General features: G+C 37.3%; 1 protein-coding gene across 2 annotated transcripts in view; it reads right to left on the reverse strand.

Annotated features, from left to right (window-relative positions):
* Nucleotides 1-467: 467 nt before the first annotated feature.
* SLC22A16 (solute carrier family 22 member 16) overlaps nt 468-19,299 on the reverse strand; it is a 33,090-nt gene continuing 14,258 nt past the window's right edge. For both annotated transcript variants that reach the window (XM_026844981.1, XM_026844980.1), the window contains exons 2-8: nt 14,678-15,154; nt 11,750-11,867; nt 9,329-9,878; nt 7,375-7,502; nt 6,896-7,005; nt 6,290-6,389; nt 468-1,232 (exon numbers count right to left, since the gene is read on the reverse strand). In XM_026844981.1, coding sequence (XP_026700782.1) covers nt 1,020-1,232; nt 6,290-6,389; nt 6,896-7,005; nt 7,375-7,502; nt 9,329-9,878; nt 11,750-11,867; nt 14,678-15,114 — 1,656 coding nt within the window. In that variant the 5' untranslated portion in view covers nt 15,115-15,154 and the 3' untranslated portion in view covers nt 468-1,019. The remainder of the gene's footprint in view (nt 1,233-6,289; nt 6,390-6,895; nt 7,006-7,374; nt 7,503-9,328; nt 9,879-11,749; nt 11,868-14,677; nt 15,155-19,299) is intronic.

Genomic DNA, 19,299 nt, shown 5'->3' on the forward strand with positions numbered 1-19,299 from the left:
AGCTGATCTATGACAAAAATGGTGTGTAGATACTGCTTCTACTAAACATTCATTAATGACTAAGTCCACCTCTGTGCAGGGAGCCCGAGTAAGTCTCATACATCTTTTATTCTTTTCTGATGACGACTGAGAAGGCCTTGATGGAGGCATTTGGCAAAGTTGCTGGTGCAGCTCTTAAAAGTTATGAAGAATCTGATTCTAGATCTGAGCTGAAATAAGTGAGAAGGGGAGCACTGAAATAACAGTCTGGAATGAATATGACTTTCAAAGGCATCAGGCATTTTAGTTTTACCTAAACTGAAAAGAACTTACTAAGACAGCAGTAGATCCAGTGAACATTTTTTTCTAAACCACCAATAAAAAACCATTTGCCATTCAACAGAATGAATATAGAAACTATTTGCACATTTTGCAAACTTAGTATTATTTTTTCAGTCAGAAGCTATTCCACAGAATACTTTCTTTTATTAGCAATGGCACCTTTTCTAGTAGGAAACATGAAAAAAAAAAAAGAACAAATTAGTTTAACTTTAAAATTATTGATATAACTGGATGCAATGCTAAGGCTTCTCTCCTGAATTATAACTGTCTGAGTTTATCATGTTTTGAAGTCTCAAGCCTGTAACTGTCAGCTGCAACAGGACAAGAGCTGACAGGGCACTTTGTGGTGGGTTTACAAATCCAACTGCAGAAAATGTGAAGCAAAGATTTGGCATATTTTTTACATGTGTAATCAAGTAGGTTCCAACATTTAGAGTAATCATTCCAACTAGTCACAGCAAGTCAAATAGGTTTTCTAAAGTCTGGGTAAGTTTGACAAGGGATCTAGAAATCCTTTCAAATTTTCTGCAGTACTTCAGTCACATGGAAAAGGTTTTATATACTTTCTCTATTGAAAAGGTAAGACTGGATACAAAGTAAAAGGCACAGATATTATAGAACAGTCACATTTTTTGAATAAAAAAAATCTTATAAATTAGATAATGATTAAAATTGAGAACGGCCATTTTGCTGTTGCTTTATTTCTCAGTGCTGACTATTTCTTGACCAAACATCTCTATCTTTTCTAATGCTGCACCACTGTGTGCTGGAGGAGTCTTTTCTGAACAGCTTTTCTTGTTTCTTCCCAGTTCTGTAGCTTCCACCAAAGTATTAGTCAATGGTTTTCCCAGTGTTTCTGGAAGCATTATTGTTAATATTCCACTCAGAAGAGCCATGATTCCAACAAGCAACTAGAAGAAATAAACAGTAGCTGTAAAGGTAGAAATGTCTTTCAAGTTACGCATATCTTTGATCTTGCTTGAGAGTTCATTTAAAATAAAGCACAAGGAAATGTAATGTAAAGCAAATATTCTAAGTCTTAAATGTTGACTGTATAAAAGATCTGCCTTTTTTGTTGCATAAATGAAAGACTATGCAGCAGAATTAATGAAGAGCAAATGAAGCATTTTGTTCACAAGGGGGATCAATACAGTGCAAGCAGGAATAATTCTGTTTGAGAAAATACCTCTATCTTCATTTGGTATTTCTACTATCAGGTATGTATTTAAGAACTGACTCTAGGATTGCACACATTTATTTTTACATGCATGTTCACAAGGGTACAATTTCCCTGCCACCTTCAGTCTCAATTCACACTCCAGCTCCTGAACATACTCCCCTGTACCCGTGTGCCTGTCCCTCCTGCACAGAGCCCAGTCAGAATTTCTCTGTATTGCTTGTTGGCCTGGAGCCACGAAAGTGCACAGCCCTGCTCTGGAGAGCTCTTCAGCAGATAACAAGCTAGCTCTCAACAGGAATACTTGCTAAACTCAGTTTCAAAGAGCTGTTAGGGGTGCAGGCATCTAGTGACATTTGCACTGGGATCACATCTTGGATTTGTCCATGGTGTACACAGTTCTCTAATGACAGCTTACTTCAGCACAACTGGTGCAAGGATCAGGATCAGGATCAATTGGGGTAGATACAAAAGCACACACATGCTCCAGGAGTATCTTTTCTTTCCTTTCATTTCTATGTCTTGTTCAATGAGAACAATTCACCCTTTCCTCCTCTGCAGTACAGAACAGCATTAAAAACCTGACATTCTTCCACCACTCAAATCTCTTGATAGAAATGCTTCCACACAGTACATCATGCCTGGCCTCAGTGTTTTTCCATTTCATGACTGTGCACTTTGATACTGTATTATCCTTATCTTGCCCTATGCTGATTCTCAGGTCTGTCCTGTTTGTTTAAGATTTTCTTGCCAAGTGGGAGAAAGAACATTCGGAATTACTATGCCTATGTCTCTCACACAGAGCTTGAGACAAGAACTGGCCAGCTACCATCTGCAGCCATGCCAGACTTTCTCTTTGAGTCAGAAAGGTGCTTTAAGACTGGAACCCTCCATTGTAACCTTGAACAGTGCTATTTTCATGCATATGCACCATGCTGCTTTTGCCTTCCCTCCCCTCAAAAGAAGAGAACAGCTCGTCTCAAGCACTCCTTTGAGAAGCGAAATTAACACTGTTGTACACACTCTTTGCATTTCTATTAAATATAGAGGCTGACAAAATAAGAAATAAAGCAAAATACTGTTGAATCCTACTAACTACAGTGAAAATAAAGTAGTCATGCTCTTGCCATGAAAAACAAAACAAACAACTCTTAGCAGTAATAGGACCAGAGGAAATGGCACAAAGTGACAAACTGAGGGAAATCCTTGTAGATATATATATGTAGCTGGAGTGATATTTAAAAATATATTCCAAAATATTAAAGTCTCACCTCTGAGGGTCAAAACTCTTCTTCACTATTAAAACATGATTTTCTGCCATGGCGACAGGATGAATTGATACATGGCAGCTATTCCACAGTAACCTCTCTTATGCACATCCTTTAGGCTGTCTTAAGTTTATATTTGAGGATATTGAGGGCTGTAAAGGATATTAAAGCTTATGGACACCCATACATTGGAGTATATGAGAACAGGGTCACTAGTAATGCCCAAAGGAACAAGGTTAAAGCAAGACTGTGTGCTTTGAGTATGTGTCTCTTCTCTGTTTTGGTTAATCTTTTAGGTTTTGCATTCTTCTCATGTTTTCCTTCCTCATGAATCTATTATTCCCCTGAAAACTCTCACTATTCTGCAAGTGTACAAACCACCATCTTTCCTGCCTTTTCATCTCAGCTCTCTTAATTCTATTTTATCATGTGTTAGTTTTCTTTTTTTCAGTGTGAAAGCTGCTGCATGCCAACTAATTGTTTCCCTTCTCCCTGACCCTACAAAGCATCTTCCAATACTTCCTAAGAAAACCAGAATATAAAACAATTATGTCAAAGTATATTAATGAAAAGACTTCTCAAAAATCACCTACCTTTTCAGGTGAAGTGACCAGACTTATCAATGATGTTACTGATATTTAGTCAAAGCAAGTCTTTTGCAGTCTTATCTTGATATAGTTCTTCATGAGGCACCTGACATAATTTAGCCCTTTGCTTGCTAACAAATGTGTAGGTATTTTGTAGGTATATACAATTTTACATATATAATTCAGCATCAGAATATGTTCTTCTGGTATAGTCAATTAGTTAAATTCTTATGGATTAAAGTGTACTATAGTACAAAGTATTTTAAGTATATTTAAGCTCCACTGAAGTTAATTTGACAGGAGTACCCACTTAAATTTATTGTTTTTTCAGGGTCTTAATTTGAAATCTGTCTTTCTGCTTAGTCAGAATCTCAAAGTATTCCCAACACAGTAGTACAGCCAGCAGCTTTTCTAACAGCTACCATAAAGAAGTTAAAAAAAAGATTTACCATGATTCTTCTATGTCTTCCTCCCTGCCTGGAGCAACAATTTTAATTTCACAGTGACCTAGGAACAGGACTTAATAGATTTAGTCTAGAACAGAGGATAATTTGAATTAAACACCCTTATAAAATAATACTTTTGCTTCTGAGAACAAATGATTATACTAGTCTGCTATTTATATTTATATCCACATCTGATGGCTCTGAATCGACCTAAAATGTGACCTTATTTATAAAATTCCTACTTCAACAAAAAAAGGTTAAATTTTGTCCTGAAAATCCACTAGTATTAGACACAGAATTTGCATTCATTTAACTGTACTGACCTCTGTGGAGTTTTTTTCCATTTGTAATTCATGGTTTATCTGAGAGAAAAATGAAGTCTGTTAAAGGGCTACTGTAACATAATTCTTAACAGCTGAGAAACAGAAATAGGTTATACGTGGAGCAGGTGCTTTATTTTAAGTTTTTTAGAAAGTTGTCACAAGAAAAGTGTCGTTATTCAATTTATAGGCATTCAAATGAGATGCTTGCATTACTCACAGGTGGCATAACTGTGCATGAAGCAGATTGTCAAACATATAGCAGCAGTAACTGCTTGACAATGTGTGGTGTATACAATAGATCAACATGATGTCTAATCAGTTTACTTACAAATGTAATCCATTTCATTTCATTTCCATTTTCAAAACACCTGAGACTTGGCACGCTATGCTCCAACTCAAGACAAGCCTATGTAATAAACTGACAAATGTTTTATAATAGGAGCTAATAATGAAAACATTCGCTGTGAACAACTACACAACTCTACAAATACTCTGGATACTTTTTGTACACTGAGGGTTGTTCATAGCTGAAATAATTCCTCTGTTTATACTGCCACTTGCACTGCTCTCCAGCATGTTTGAGCATTCCCCGTCTGTGGTTTAACTGCAGCACTTTTGTACAGATAAAGCTTATCTCAGCCAGTAAAGGCTGACAAGAGAAAAAGAATGTTCTACTATGACCACTCTGATGTGCAAATGTTTCTTCAGCTCTTCTGGAACGATATCCTGGTTTGTATGGGGCTATTATTAAGAAATGAAACATTTTTTAGGAGCTTAAGGGAATAAATTAATTTGTGGTCTCCTTCATCCTCTTAATTTTCATCCAAAATGACTGAAAGTCATTAATTTAAATAATGAAATGAGTTCCCAAGAATTCTCTGAAACCAATCTCTAGCATCTATAATTGAAGATTTTATAGTTGCAAAATCAAAAAGACACAATGCCACTTTTTCAGGAAATTCCAATGTGGTGTACAGAATTAAGAGTAAGAATCCAGGTTAAAGACACATCCAATTACATTTTCACCTTCTGACATGAGTAATCTATGTATAACATTGGTGTGCTAGTCACAGTGAATACTAAGGGGTTTTGAAAGAACTCAAACTATTTTAAAATTATTAATAAACTCTTATTCACTTAAAGCTTTAATGTAAACTTTGGAATACCTTCTATTTTTACATATATGGGCATAAATTATCCTTCAGGAATAAAAAAGGATTGAATAGCTGTGGGATTTCTAAGCAGCAAATGCCTCATAACAGAAATGTAATGAAGAAATGTTATTAATCTGTGAGCAGGAAATACGTAAAATGTTTTGTCCAAAATGGATCTGATGCTAGATAATGCAGACAAAATGCCCAAAGTCCATGAAGGAATGGTCCCACCTCTGTTTTTCTGAGGCAACCGTTGGTAGAAGACAAAATCTAGTGGTAGCATGACCTGGAGTTACCTACAAGTAGGATATGCTTGATGAATCCAAGGTTCTGTTGCTTGTCAAAGTCACTGTGAACCTCATTGATATACCATTTGCTTCTCTTTTCCTATTTCATTAATTATTTTGTTCAATTCTTGTAAATGAAAAACACAAAAAGGGAGCTTTGGGACAGCGGTGAACACCAAATATAGTAAGTATAAGACATTCTTGATCTCTTGGAAGGCTATACCAAAGATGCAATGTCCCAGGGAAGCCATGGAAAAGATTAAGGAATAATATAAGAAAAAACAACCACCCATGGCAAATTTCAAGAATGAACTATGTCTTTGAAAAAGGGTAAGAATAAATCAGAAGCATGGTCAAGAACTGCTAGGTCTGAAGAGTAAAAAAGCATGGACTAAGACACTTCCTAAATGTTACATGGTAGATTAAGTATATTTTAATGGGAAATATTTTTATCAGTTTTATACTAGGATTCAGTGCATAAGTATTATTATCTCTTCTATCATAAAAACATTTCAGAAGATTTCAGCGACTCAAAAGTCTCCCTTTTGCTTTATGTGCACATTTTTAATAATATGAAGTTATTAATCTCTGAGATTTAAAATTTAGAACAATAGTTCACTCAATTTCCTCTTCAAAACAGAAGTTCAGCTTTTGATTCCTAAGAAAACAAGTGACACATATGCCTTTTTCAAACCAGAAACATTCCCCATTAAAAGAAATACTTACAAGTGGCATGAAAATCCAAACACTTCTCAGATACACACAGAAAGGAGCAACCACACTTCCTACACGGCACATCATGCTTCCACTTCCAACAGCAAGTGATCTACACATAAATCAAAGACTTTGATAAAAATTCTGGCAGATAAAGGAAACAATTACAAATGCACAGACACTTAAAACATCAATAGGGTATGTGTCTTTAAGCAATTATACTAAGAAGTTATTGCTATGCCAATGTAAATTTATATTGTAGTGAAATTCAGCTGTTTTTATAATTAAGATTTAAAAAATAATCATCATTCAGCATAGACCACAGGATGAACAACCAGGACTTTTAAGAAAGGCATAGATAATGTTTAAGAAAGTACTGAGTATTCTTCTAGTTCCCCAATGAAACCAATCATTGCACATGGAATGAAAAATAAATAAAAAATTATGGTACAGCCAAACACTAGACAATTCTGAAGCAGCTGAGGAATTCATCCCCACCCAAGTCTTTCAGATCACTGCCACTGATGCCAAGAGCTGCTGAATCTTGTGCAGAAACACAACAAAGGAAAGGATATACAACAAGGTAATGAAAAATACCTGACTGGTGAAAGTTCTTACCTTACAATTGTTGGGTACAATTCTGCTGTGTAGAGATATATAAGGCCAAATGCCACACCTATTGAAAATTTTCCAGCCATATTTGCTAAGATAATTAATATATTGAAATCCTATTGAAAGAGAGCACAGATAAATAAATCACCAGAAAATAACACTGTTCCAAAATTAATTTAAATCCTTGAAAAGTTGTGACCCTTCTTTAAACAATAAGTAATACTTATTGCTTGCTTTTTTTAAAATTGGTCTCAATAAGTAACTAGTGGCCACATCACTTTTTACCAGTTCTGTTTCACTGAAGCCCTGGGAACATTTTGCATGTGACTCCAGCAATGATAGTGCAACATGCACTGAAAATACACGATTTAAAAACAGCCTTTAATCAACTATATGATTTAGAAAGAGCAGCTGCATCTACACACTTAAAAGCCTTTAAAATGAATTTCTACTATAGGAAACACTTTCAACAATACATGACTAACCTGAGGTATGAACATAATTAAAACACAGATCAGTGCACTTAAAATAAGGAACGGAATGAGTGTGTTTCTCCTTCCCAGTTTGTCCATCCCAATGCAAGCAATGATATAGCAAGGCAACTCCACAGCACCTGTCAGTATGAAATTATTTCGTTTTAAATCATGATTACAGATATTAATGTTATAACTGACTTCCTCTTCATGAGCATTAATTCAATCTATGGGGTAATAGATAAGTGAAATCTAGAGATAAGCAGTGTATTGGGCTAGTTCCTTTGGTAACAGAAATGGCAACAGAAAGCAGAAAACATGGTCTAAAATACGGTAGTGGGGGATGGAGAAGGAAAAGGGAAAAGGGCAGAGCAGTCCTAATTCTCTTTGGGGTGGAAAATTACAGAAAACAGCAAGGCCACGGTCCTGCTTTTATGACACTGGCACTTGTGACTGAAAGCTAGCTCTCGATTTGCTGCTCTTCTGCTTCAGTATTTTCACATGAACAGCTTAAGCATGCCCTCAAGGAATATTACTAGCATCACACTGACACACCTCTCAGGATTTTCTCCGTTTCCACGTGGACACAGAACTGAAGACACAGGCGCTTCCCCGAGCTTCAGCCTCAAATCACCCCAATGTAAAAGGCAAGCAAGGTCTCTCCAGGTCTGGTTTCTTGAGTCAGCTTCACAAATACAGAGAATGGGGTTCCCACTTTCCCTCTTCTCCATTAAAAAGAGTGCAGCTTCTTACAAAATCCCACTCTTACTCAGATTGTCTCTTCCCAGAGAAAAACTTCTACAGCTCTAAAGGAACTGGCATTTGGCCAGGACTGTTCATAAACCCTGTGTAAGCATGATTTGCCCCTAGACAAATTATACTGAGCCTAAGCCAGTTTGGACATGTTTTAAACGAACTTGCTTATGAAGAATGCTACAATGTCCAATGTAAATTCAAGGAAGAACGTTAAGATACAGCCCTGAACAAATAGGCTGCATTCCTTTACTAAGCATGTACAGTATGTCAATAAATCGATATCAGGAAACAACCTTTTGGGCTTGTGTTGGTCAAAGCAGGTTGCAATTAATCAGTGTTTGTTAGTCTGCTAAAGTATTTTTGGAAGAGGTGGATATGGTGATTTACGCATGGTGTTACTCCACCGTAACAGTTGAGTTATCTGTGCAATACTAGCATCCACTCTTCAACACATCAGTCTACCAATACACTGTAACACAAACTGAATTCATGGGACCCCCAGCCCTTCTGTGTGCTTATGTACATGAACAGTCACATTCACTTTACTGAGAGTACTCAGTTGCATAAAGCAAAGTGCGTGATTTAATTATTTGCCGGCTCAGAGCTGCATGCCTGATTTAGAGTCTTCTGAAGTCAATGGAATATTTCCACTGATCTTAACAAACTTTGGATCAGGCCTTGAATGCACGGAGCTGCCTTTATAAACAACTGACATACCAGAGGAAGATTACAGTTAGACTGACAAAATTAAAAGAATACTACAACGAAGTTAAAAATATACTTTTGAGAAAACTAGAATTACTCTTGCTTCTGAGAACTATTAATCTATTTTCTACACAGTTTGTGCCTTTAACAAAGCTGTGTGAATTTTGTGTGGCTGGTCTGCTACCCTTGGTGTTTGTGTGGATCTGCTATATGCTTGGAAGGCAAAGAGGAGACAAGCAGAATATGGTTTTACAATCACAGAGACAGATGGAGAAGAATTTTGTACACCAATGAATTTTAAATTATCTCTTTTTTTCAGAAACAGTGAGATTTGGGGTAAATTATCCTCCTGTGTTAGTCAACTTTATGAAGAGGTAGCAAACTTTTTGAACAAGGTTCATAATTGAATGAACAAAGTTGAAAAATTGGCTGTCAGATCTGTAGACATTTCTAAACGTTACGTTCTAGTTCTGTCATAAACCGAATATGGTACAAAAATATTTACCTATGAGAAAGAGATTTAAATATTCATTGCCTCCTAGATTGACAGAACTGAGGGAGAAGACATAGTACCCCAAGCTCCCAGTGAACCAGATCAGCCAGACTGTGATGGTCCTTCTTGCAATGTGCCAGTTACAAAACAGGTCTAAGATGTTGTGCTTCTTTGTTGAGGACGTGTCATTGTCACCCGTTGTACCACTGACTAGGTCATCTTGTTGGACTGAGCACAGTTCAGAAACTTTGCAGGGAGTGCTTACTTTATTCCATCTTGCCATTATATTAATTACTTTTTGTGCATCTTCATATCTTTCCTCTGACAGGAGCCAAAAAGGTGTTTCTGGGAGCATCCAGCAGCACAAGACAAAGGGAAGAGTCGCTATAGAGAGAAATATCTGATAGACCCACCAGGTCCGAACCAAAAATCCCACGAGTGCCACAATCATAATTCCCACAGCAAAAAAAGCATGGACATGCATAGAAGCCCAGGTTCGTGCTTTAATGCCAACAAATTCAGTCACATAAACAAAAGCGACAACCAGATAGCCACTTGAAACCTGGGGGGTGGGAGAGAGAAAGAAAACAAAAAAAAGTGAGGTTTGTATCTCCTCTCCTTGTGCAACAACAGTAAAAACAAACAGCTAAGAGTGTTCCACATCTGTGTAACTTAATTGCCACCGCACTGGCGTGTCCCACACTAACAGAAAAAGACAACCCTGAAAACAAATCAGCTGTGGAAAAAGTTCACTCAAACCTTCAGTGCCCGGACACTGTATTTAAAACTGTGATTTTGGATGTTTCTCTGCAGTGGCGGAGAGCAAGCAAGAGACATCTCAAAAAGAGCCTAATTTGCTGATGTCACTAAACACTTCACCTCCAAAAATCAGGTCCCTTAATGACATTGCAAACAGGACGCTGGGAAAAATAAGGTCCCCTGAAGTAACTGCCACTTCTGAAAATCTTGACTTGACTTTTAAGTAGGTTATTAATAATCTGTATGTCAGGGAACTGCAATTTTACTGAGAATTTCCTTCCACACCCTGTAATTTGTCTCATTAAATCAAGTTTTTACAATGTTGGAAGAGAATCTCAGATATATGGTTATAGGTTCTCATATATTATCTAGTGAATGCAATTACTGGCATATTCTACATTATAGTATTTCTTCACTGAATATATATATTTTATTGAATATATATATACATATATATTTCAATTTCTCTAGCAACAGCAAACTCTTAGTATCTCAAAACACAGATAGAAAATTTAGACTAGAAAATATTCCAGTATATTGTTTTGATTAATCAATTTTCTGGTTAAAAATATCCCAGTTAATAATATCTGATTCTGAACCCACTGAACTTGACAGGAGAGCTGCGCTGATCTCAGTGGCACAGGGCTAGAGGTTTAGACCTCCATCTCACAAATCAGTCCCAGTGGGCAGTTAAAACCTACAGTACTGGTCTGGTCTGAGCTTTTTGCTTTTCTAAGCTACCAGAGCCCCTAGCATCAACAGCCAAGGGAGTCAGTAGAGGGACTCCTGTTGATCTCACTGTTCAAGGCTGAAATGCCCAAGCAGTTTTTCCTGCTAGGAAATCCTTCTGAGCTCTAATCAGACAAAGGGAGCTCCAGGTGCAAGTTCCTGTCTTGACTAATGCACTGTCAACAGGAATAAAATTAATTATGTGATTATTTTCAAATTTCTAACCTACTTTAAATAAGTTACGTAACTTTTCTCGCGATAGCATTCTCTTTATGCATGTATTTGATGTACTGAAAGACTAGAAATATTATACTTTTAGATGTAAAATAGTAATTTAAAATTGGTTCTTACCAATTAATAAATAGTGGATATATATCACAAATATATATAAAAGTATGTGTATAGATATGCATAAACATATATACTGGAATACCCTGAAGTACTGTATAAATATCTAGGTGTTAAACATGTCTACCTATGGATTTAATATTCCAGATGTACCTTAAAATACAGAGATGCATGGAAGAGAAAATGTGCATCTCTCCTCCATCACTTAAAATGGCAGAGATAAAGATCATCCTTATTACAGATTTGTTATTTTAAGAAAAATATACTCCATTTCTAGCAATAAGGAGAAACACAATGGCAGCTGCAATGCAGAATCCAGTTTGCTGCTCACACTTGGTATTTAATTACCAGTCCAGCAGAGGTTGGGATGGAGGAAGTACCAAACACTGCTTCATACAGACGCTTTCTATTAATTCAAAGAGGAAAAGTGCTGTGGTCCAAGAACATTCAGACTCTCCCTGCTCTGCTGAAATAAGTGCAACAGAGGGGGCTTTAGAATAATGAAGTAGGGGAGGAAATAATAACAAAAGGGAGGTTTTCCTGAGAAGGGGTAGGAAATGACACATAAAAAGAGCAAGGGTGAAAGTCCTCTCTTACCATAGCAAGAAGAAAGCGCACAATCACAAAACTGTAGTAGTCAAATGTGAAGGCCACTGCGATGCCAAATACAAACTGTCCAGCACTTGTGAACCATATAACACGCTGTCTTCCCAGTCTGCAAATCACAGCAGTAATAAAATTATCAATAACCACAAACATTCTATTAAAATACACTTGCAACTCCAAAGAGCTTATCTGGAAGTGAGTCTGAAAATACTGTAGTTAATACTTTCACTCACCACAGAAACTCTGGTTTAGTTACCTGTATTAATTTTTCAGTAATTCCAATTTCCAAGAAAAAGGAAGCTTCTGTGGTTGGAACTTCCATTCCACAATTCTTGGCTGGAAGCAACATGCAGAAGTGGGCATTATATATGCTACCTCTAGCTTCAAGTTTAACGTCTACATAAGTAGTCTGCAAATCTGCTCTGTCTTATTTATGAGAACAGCAGGTAAGACTCACTTTTCCACATATTTTATATTGTCTCATCCAGTTAATAATTTCTACCAAAAGTTAGCTGTGATAACACATGCCATCTCTTGCCAAAGTAATAGCCAATTTGGATAGTAATGAAAGACTTCTGTAACCTATCTTTGTCCAGTTATTTAAAGTTGAATTCTCTAATAAATGACAATTACATAGTTCCCCTGAATTTTCTGATTGCATCACAGCACACATGCATGCATATACAAACACAGAAATCCAGGAAGCTAGTATACTAACAAAAAGTCAAATACTAGCTTCCCATCAACAACAATTTCCAGAGTAAAAGAAGGGCATTTAGTAAAAAGGGACTTCCATTTGCTTATCTTCTTCCTGTATCTCAGGGAAAAAAACACAAAGTAAGATCCAGTTGACCCTAAACAAGTGAGCACATGCTACTAGTAAGAAGCTCATCTGAGGAGAAAACCTAGAAATCTGCAGTAGATATACAAGACTCTACTGAGGATTCATTATATCCTATCCACAAATGTTCTGTAATACAAAATGTGTGGAATAATTTTTCTTTCCTGATAATATTCTCTTGGACTCTTATCATTGACTCCAATGTAAACAGATTTTCAAAGATGTGGATATTACATTTAGACAGGGAGTTTGAGGTCATTCAGGGGTGTGGGCTCATTTGTTGTTTTTTTCTCCACGGGTATCTGGTAATACATTACAACAACTATTTTTCTCCAACCTTGATCTGGAGTCATGCACATTTGGTCTCTGATCCCTGCCAGAAGAGATCCCAATGAGTCCTAGCTGTCAGAGCTCTTCTGTTGGGAAATCTGTTAATTGGGAATGGGAGGAACCCACAAACTTATTTCCCTCCAGCCAGTATGTGTCAGAAAGTTGTAAATCTGCAACTCAGAATAGTGTATTATCTTAACTTGCTGTCCATGGCTTGAATTAATGGAAATGAGAACTGTATGATCATAACCTTATAAATCATGTCCAAGTATTAATTAAGCTATGAATGATTTAAAGGGATGCAGAATAAATGTTGGCATTATATTCTGGTTTTGCATTAAGTATGGTTTTACAAAACCTCAGATCAGGAGGCAGGATTGATTCTAAAAGCCAAATTAAAAAAATATTATCTTTGCTTTTTGCATTCCCATGCTGTAACTGTCACACTGTAGAGCATTGTGCTAATGAAGGAAAATCAGAAAAAACACATGCCTGGTCTCCTTTTTCTGTTTATACTGTTAGTTGTGGGATAAAATGCCACTCTTCACCTAACAGAGCTGTTAGTCAACAAGCACCTTTATAGAAAGAGATAAGTAACACTAAACCAGCCTTCAAAGCAAAACACAGGTACATAAAGTGCCTGAGACAAAACGAACCACAACATAGCTTAGGTGTGTGACTTTCATATAGATAGAGAGGCATGGCTGGGTGTTCTTCTGAGGTAGGAATACACGTGTTTATGTTGAGAGAGAAAACCACGAGAAGCAGAAGGATACAGACGTACCTCCTCCATCTCACTATTGCTTCTGAGTCCAGCTCTGATGGTAGATCTCAGCGCATGCTCTGAGATAACATCCAGGGAGGAAGGATTGGAGGGGAGCAGGCTGAAGGACAGCCTTGGCACCATGAGCAAGGGACTGCTTGGGTTGAGACCCTTCATGGACTGACTCTCCTCATGCTCAAACAGAACTTCGTACATGATGGTAAACAAGTGAAACTACAGCACAGCTCGCTGACAACCATTTATCCTCTTATCTGTACTAACCTTCAAGAGACTGAAGTTTAAGCTAATCATTCAGGGAAAAACTACAATTGGACAGCAAGGAAAAATAGTGTATGGGTGTTTATTTTAAGAACATGGGGACTGATCAAACCCTCAAAGCCTCCACATCAGCCCCACAAAGCTGTACTCAGGTCAGAGGGTAGGAAATTTGTGATTTTAAACCACAGGAGTTTTAACCTTCCTGTAGCCCTTCAGCTGTTTATCATATCCAGAAATAAAAATCTGTGTTTTCATGAGGAACCTCTCCTCATGGAAAATGAGGTGAAAATCTATTCCCAGGTTTTACTGTTGCTATTACTACTAACCTTTGTTATTTCTGTTAAAAAAGAAAAAAAAATTATCTAAGGGCAAATACTAGCTGCAGGAAGCAATTTGAGGGATCAAGGCCTAGAACAACAGATGATATAAAGTAGGAAAAAAGTTCTAAAAGCAAATGATTTGCACATAAATTTTAAATTTAGTTCTTGCTGTTTGAAAAAAGTTGAGTTAAACACATCTGTGAATAAAACAATATCAAAATCTCCTGAACTGTGAATACATAATTTTGAATACACAATTAATAAAAACAACAAAATGGATAGATAGATAGATAGATAGATAGATAGATAGATAGATAGATAGATAGATAGATAGATGTGGAGTTACTGCAGTCTGAAACTACAATTTTCAGAGGATGGAACTTTACCTGTCAGCAATGTCACCAAAAATCACTGCTCCAATCAAGACTCCAAGCATGAATGTAGGCTGGATTAATTTTGCAAGCCATTCTCGGTCACAGACCAGATCCCACTGCGTAACAACAGTGCTCCTCCACTTTGTATCATCATAGAGAAATCCATCAGAACAAGAAAATACGGACTTGTTGCCTTTGTATTCATATTGCAGACCTAAACTGACTTCTCGTTTGGACCTGCTGCATTGATTAAGTTCCCAAATTTCTCCATTTTCCAGCTGGACTACAATGTAATTTTCTGTTGATGTCCATAGTGTCCAGACGTCCTCTATACTTGATTCAGAGGAGTTGTAGAAAAGAACACTACTCACATTTCCAGGGATCCCACATACAAAGTTAGGAGTAACAGCCATGAACACAGATGCTAAGTAATGGATACCACATGACATAGCTTGAAAGACAGATGCAAAATAAACACATGCTTGAAATCTGTAAAGGGAAAGAAAAAGGTTTACTGAAGAAAAGCCCTTTACACATGAAAAAAACCCCACTATAATTATTTTGCTAGGATCGTAAATGGAGATATCATTAAAGTGTCCAGTGTTTTGTTATATAGTGCTGCTTCAATATTAGCTAAGCCCTGCAAGGGACAAAGATGAGAAAAGGTCTACAGCAGAAGGAATCTATAGTCAGGAAATAAATGCTGCTCTTAGTCATGTGTTTAGCCATACACAGAGAAGACCATTTAAAAAGAAACAATTCTGAACTTAAGCACTTAGTTCCACCTTCCAGTTCTGTGTAGTATATCCCCTCAAAATAAGGCCTTAGATTACTGGAACGGTTAGAAAACCCAGAATGTTGCAATCTCAGGTTCTGAGGGATAGAGATATGTACATCAAAGAAAACAAACCAAACACATTAAACCATTTCACTTAATTCCATCTATCTTCCACCTCTCTTTATTGCCTCCAACAGACAAAGAGAGAATACACGTAGACACACGTAGAGGAAGACAGAATCTGAACAGTGTGAAATGTTTTGTACCAAAACACAGCTGTAAATTGGGTTGGGTTTTGGCTTGAACAGGGTGTGCAGTTATCCATTAAAGATTGTATCATAATGCAAACATGGTAAAAGAATGTTTTACGCATAGCCTCAATTTTGGTATTTCAACAGCTTTTAAAACATGCTCGAGATGCAAGTAAATCTTAGTATTTAAATTGCACATGTATTCTGAATTTTGAAAGACTTCCAATGAACTCTAGTACCACTGACTGCAAATTCTAGACAGTTTCTGATAAGGAGTCTTTTTCTCAATTAAATGTTAAAATTATGCACATAATTAGTACAACATCTGTTCAGAAAAAACAACAAAGCTTTGGTTTTTCCTCCACTTTTTATTTCCTGAAGGACAATCAACTGCACTAATTTGAAGAAGCATTCAATGAGCTTCTATATATATAACCTTACTGCAGGATGTGGTGAGCCTTGATTAGTATGAAACAAAGAGCAGCATTTTTAAAAAATGATCAGAGGCTATCTCTGCTGAAGTTATAGGAAATGATGCCTAAAAACCAATTGCCTTGAAATGTTAGAAAAGTCAGACCAATTCCAATCCCTGTAACAAATGTGACCTCTACATCACTCCTCTCCAAAACATATCTAGAACTCCCTATTGAATGTATCTAAAATTCCTTACTGAATTGGCTAATAAAGATTGCAACAGTATCTAGCCTAGGACATTTAAATCATCTACCATAACACATTCTAATTAATTTCTAAACTATCTATAACTAAAGTATTTAAATAGAATTTGCTGGATACATTGTCTTAATGTCCAATTAACCTTTCCTATTAAACAGTTGTCTTGTATAACCTAACTTCATCCACCATCCTCATTCTCTTGTGACGACTCTTTCTTTCCTTGGTAAATGTAAACCCAGTTGCCTATACTGTATTTCCAATGGTGGTGCTGCTGTTCACATGCAGAGCTTTTTAACACCCTTTCTCTTGACAACAGCTCTAGTGACTTTTCCATAGCAGTCTGAGGAGAGGGTTGAATTGTTAAATCCACCATGGCAACTCAAAAGCTGGCTCTCTCTTGAAGACACTGCAAGGCAATCGTCACACGTGTGCTGTGCTGCTCCTTCCCAAAAATTCTTGTGAGAGATATGGTCAAGAGAAATTGAACATAACCACAGCATCCCCTAAGCCTATCAATCCCCTCTTAAGAAAATAGCTTCTTGAGGACTAAGTAGTCTACGCTAAGTAGGACTAGCCATAAATCAAAGCAAGGCTAAAACAGCTCTGAAAGGCTATCTTAGACCACAAAAAAGCAAAGGTTATTCTGAAACATAAAACTTTTGCCACCCTATTAATGCAGAGAAATAGGGTCAACATTTTTTAGTTCATCTTCTCTAGTTTTATTTTAACTGTTCCCATCAAAAGACACAAACTCATTTTAAAAAAAGCAGAGCAAGACCAAACTGAACTTTATTGTTACAGTATGCAGAATGACTGAAATCAAGACTAGAAGACCTCTAGCAAAATAGCAAATTAAATCCCTAGAAGCTGTGAGGTTCCATCTTCTACTAGTTAATAGAGAGTATCATACCTGGAACCAAGGTGCCCAGTATTTGCAATATCTGTCATTACGCATCATGAAACTACAGTGTCTGACAGCCCAGCTGATATTTCCCAGACAGAGAAAGAATGAAATAATTTCAAACTCTCATACATTCTCCTTCAGTTTCACAATTAGCTCTTGCTCTACAAGAAATATCAGGTTCATCATTTCTCTTCTGCCCAGAGTAGAGTGAGCAGGAAAGATATATTTATGCCCTTTCTTGTTGAAGAGGCTTGAAAGAAGGTAACTTGTAAGGACTGAGAAGATGGCATGAACCAATGCACTACATTTTTTAAAAACCCAGTTCCCAAGAGCATCACCAGGGCTATGATTCGGATCAGGTCTAGCTAATCTCTGCACTAACTGTTCCCTTGAGAGTTTTATCTTACCTCTTCCTGAACACTTCCTGTGATTATACTTCAATAACCACTTTGACAGACTGCTCCACTGTCAAATCTTTCTGTTGGAAAGTTTCTCATTAAATCTAATCTTGATGTCCCCTTTCCCAGTGTAAGACTATTAACAGCTTATAAAACATCCTTGTGCAACTTTGAATAAATCTTCCTTGTCTTTTATCACTTTGCTGTACAGAATTATCAGTTATCCCCCTTCAGTTACTTTCTAAAACAGTCCCTATCCTTGCCTCATTTTTTCTTTGTGTCCTGTAGAACAGTTTCCACATCTATAAAGGATTTATTTTAAAGAAATATCTGTGTCATGCCATATTTCACCCACCTTTCAAGGGTTTAACTTAGAACTAGATATAACTGATTCTTGTTAAAATGTTCTTCCATTTTTGATGTTAGAAAAATCGCGAAGAAACCCAGTCTGTAGTATCGTTATTTTTCTTACTTAATTTGCAGCACCTATGCTAAGCAAATGCAAGAAGTCAAACAGAATGCCAGATACACATTAATAGACATAATTTATGCTGTTTATTCATTTAAGAACAGGAAAACGTGTTTTTACATCAAAATAGCTGTGTTGTTGCAGAATCCTGCAGAACAGATTGCACTGCAGTTTTTAACCTCTAACTGCTCAATAAAAATGCCAAGGGGCATGCAGAGGGAGAAGGAACAGGGGAGAATAAGGCCTGATGTGAAGTTAGAAAAGTGTCTGGCAGCACCAGTGGCTGAAGGCATCCCACACCACCCTAACGGGCTGCCACCACACTAATGGGCTGCTTCCCTGCCTGTAAAAACTGCTCTCTCCAGTAAAATTCCACAACAGGCTGGCTAAGCCTCTCTCTGTGGATGTGTGTGTGTGTATATATATATATATATATATATATATATATATGTATAAAAAGCACATAAAAAATATCCTGAAAGCCTGCTTTGCTGTGAAGGCAAAATTCATTGCCAACTACAGTAGTATTGTAACAGCATCCCCACAGGTGCTAGATTGAAAAGTCCAACCTTATGAGCTGCTGAGAATCTCCTGGTAGGAAGAGCTTTCCTTCCAGAAAGACCAGTTGTGGACAGGAAATTCATTAACTTGCATATTTAACAAAAAGAAATTAATTAGGCTGTGACAACATACTGAAGGCATGAAAAGCATGTAGAGAGGAAGATACATGGGATGGGAGAATACCATAGATAGAACTTTGCTTTACAGAATGGCTGAAGATTGAAAATGACAGAGAAAGACACAGGCCCAGCCTCACGGTGGACACATGTTTGCTGGAACAGAGGTTGGGACAACAGACAGTGTTGAGCAAGGAGGAACATAAAGCTGCTGCCTGCTTTATTGCTAGCCTGGGATCTCTCCCTTTAGATCTTTGGGTGCATGAGTTTTATCCCAGCCCTCTTGCTGTGGCCATGTCAGTGCTCTTCCCCAGCCCTAAAACCCTGGGGCTGCTTCTCAGCCCATGCTCATGCGATGGCTGAGCAGCTTCTCCTCTTTTGCGGGAAGACTCAGTGCTGGGGGAGCACAGCCGCTCCTGCTCAGGGAGCCTGGAGCAGCCCCTGCTGCAGGCTGTGCTGGAGCAGGAGGTCGTAGCAGAACG

This window comes from Athene cunicularia (assembly GCF_003259725.1).
Source record: "Athene cunicularia isolate RWA chromosome 3 unlocalized genomic scaffold, athCun1 chr3_part1, whole genome shotgun sequence".
NCBI classification, from domain to species: domain Eukaryota; kingdom Metazoa; phylum Chordata; class Aves; order Strigiformes; family Strigidae; genus Athene; species Athene cunicularia.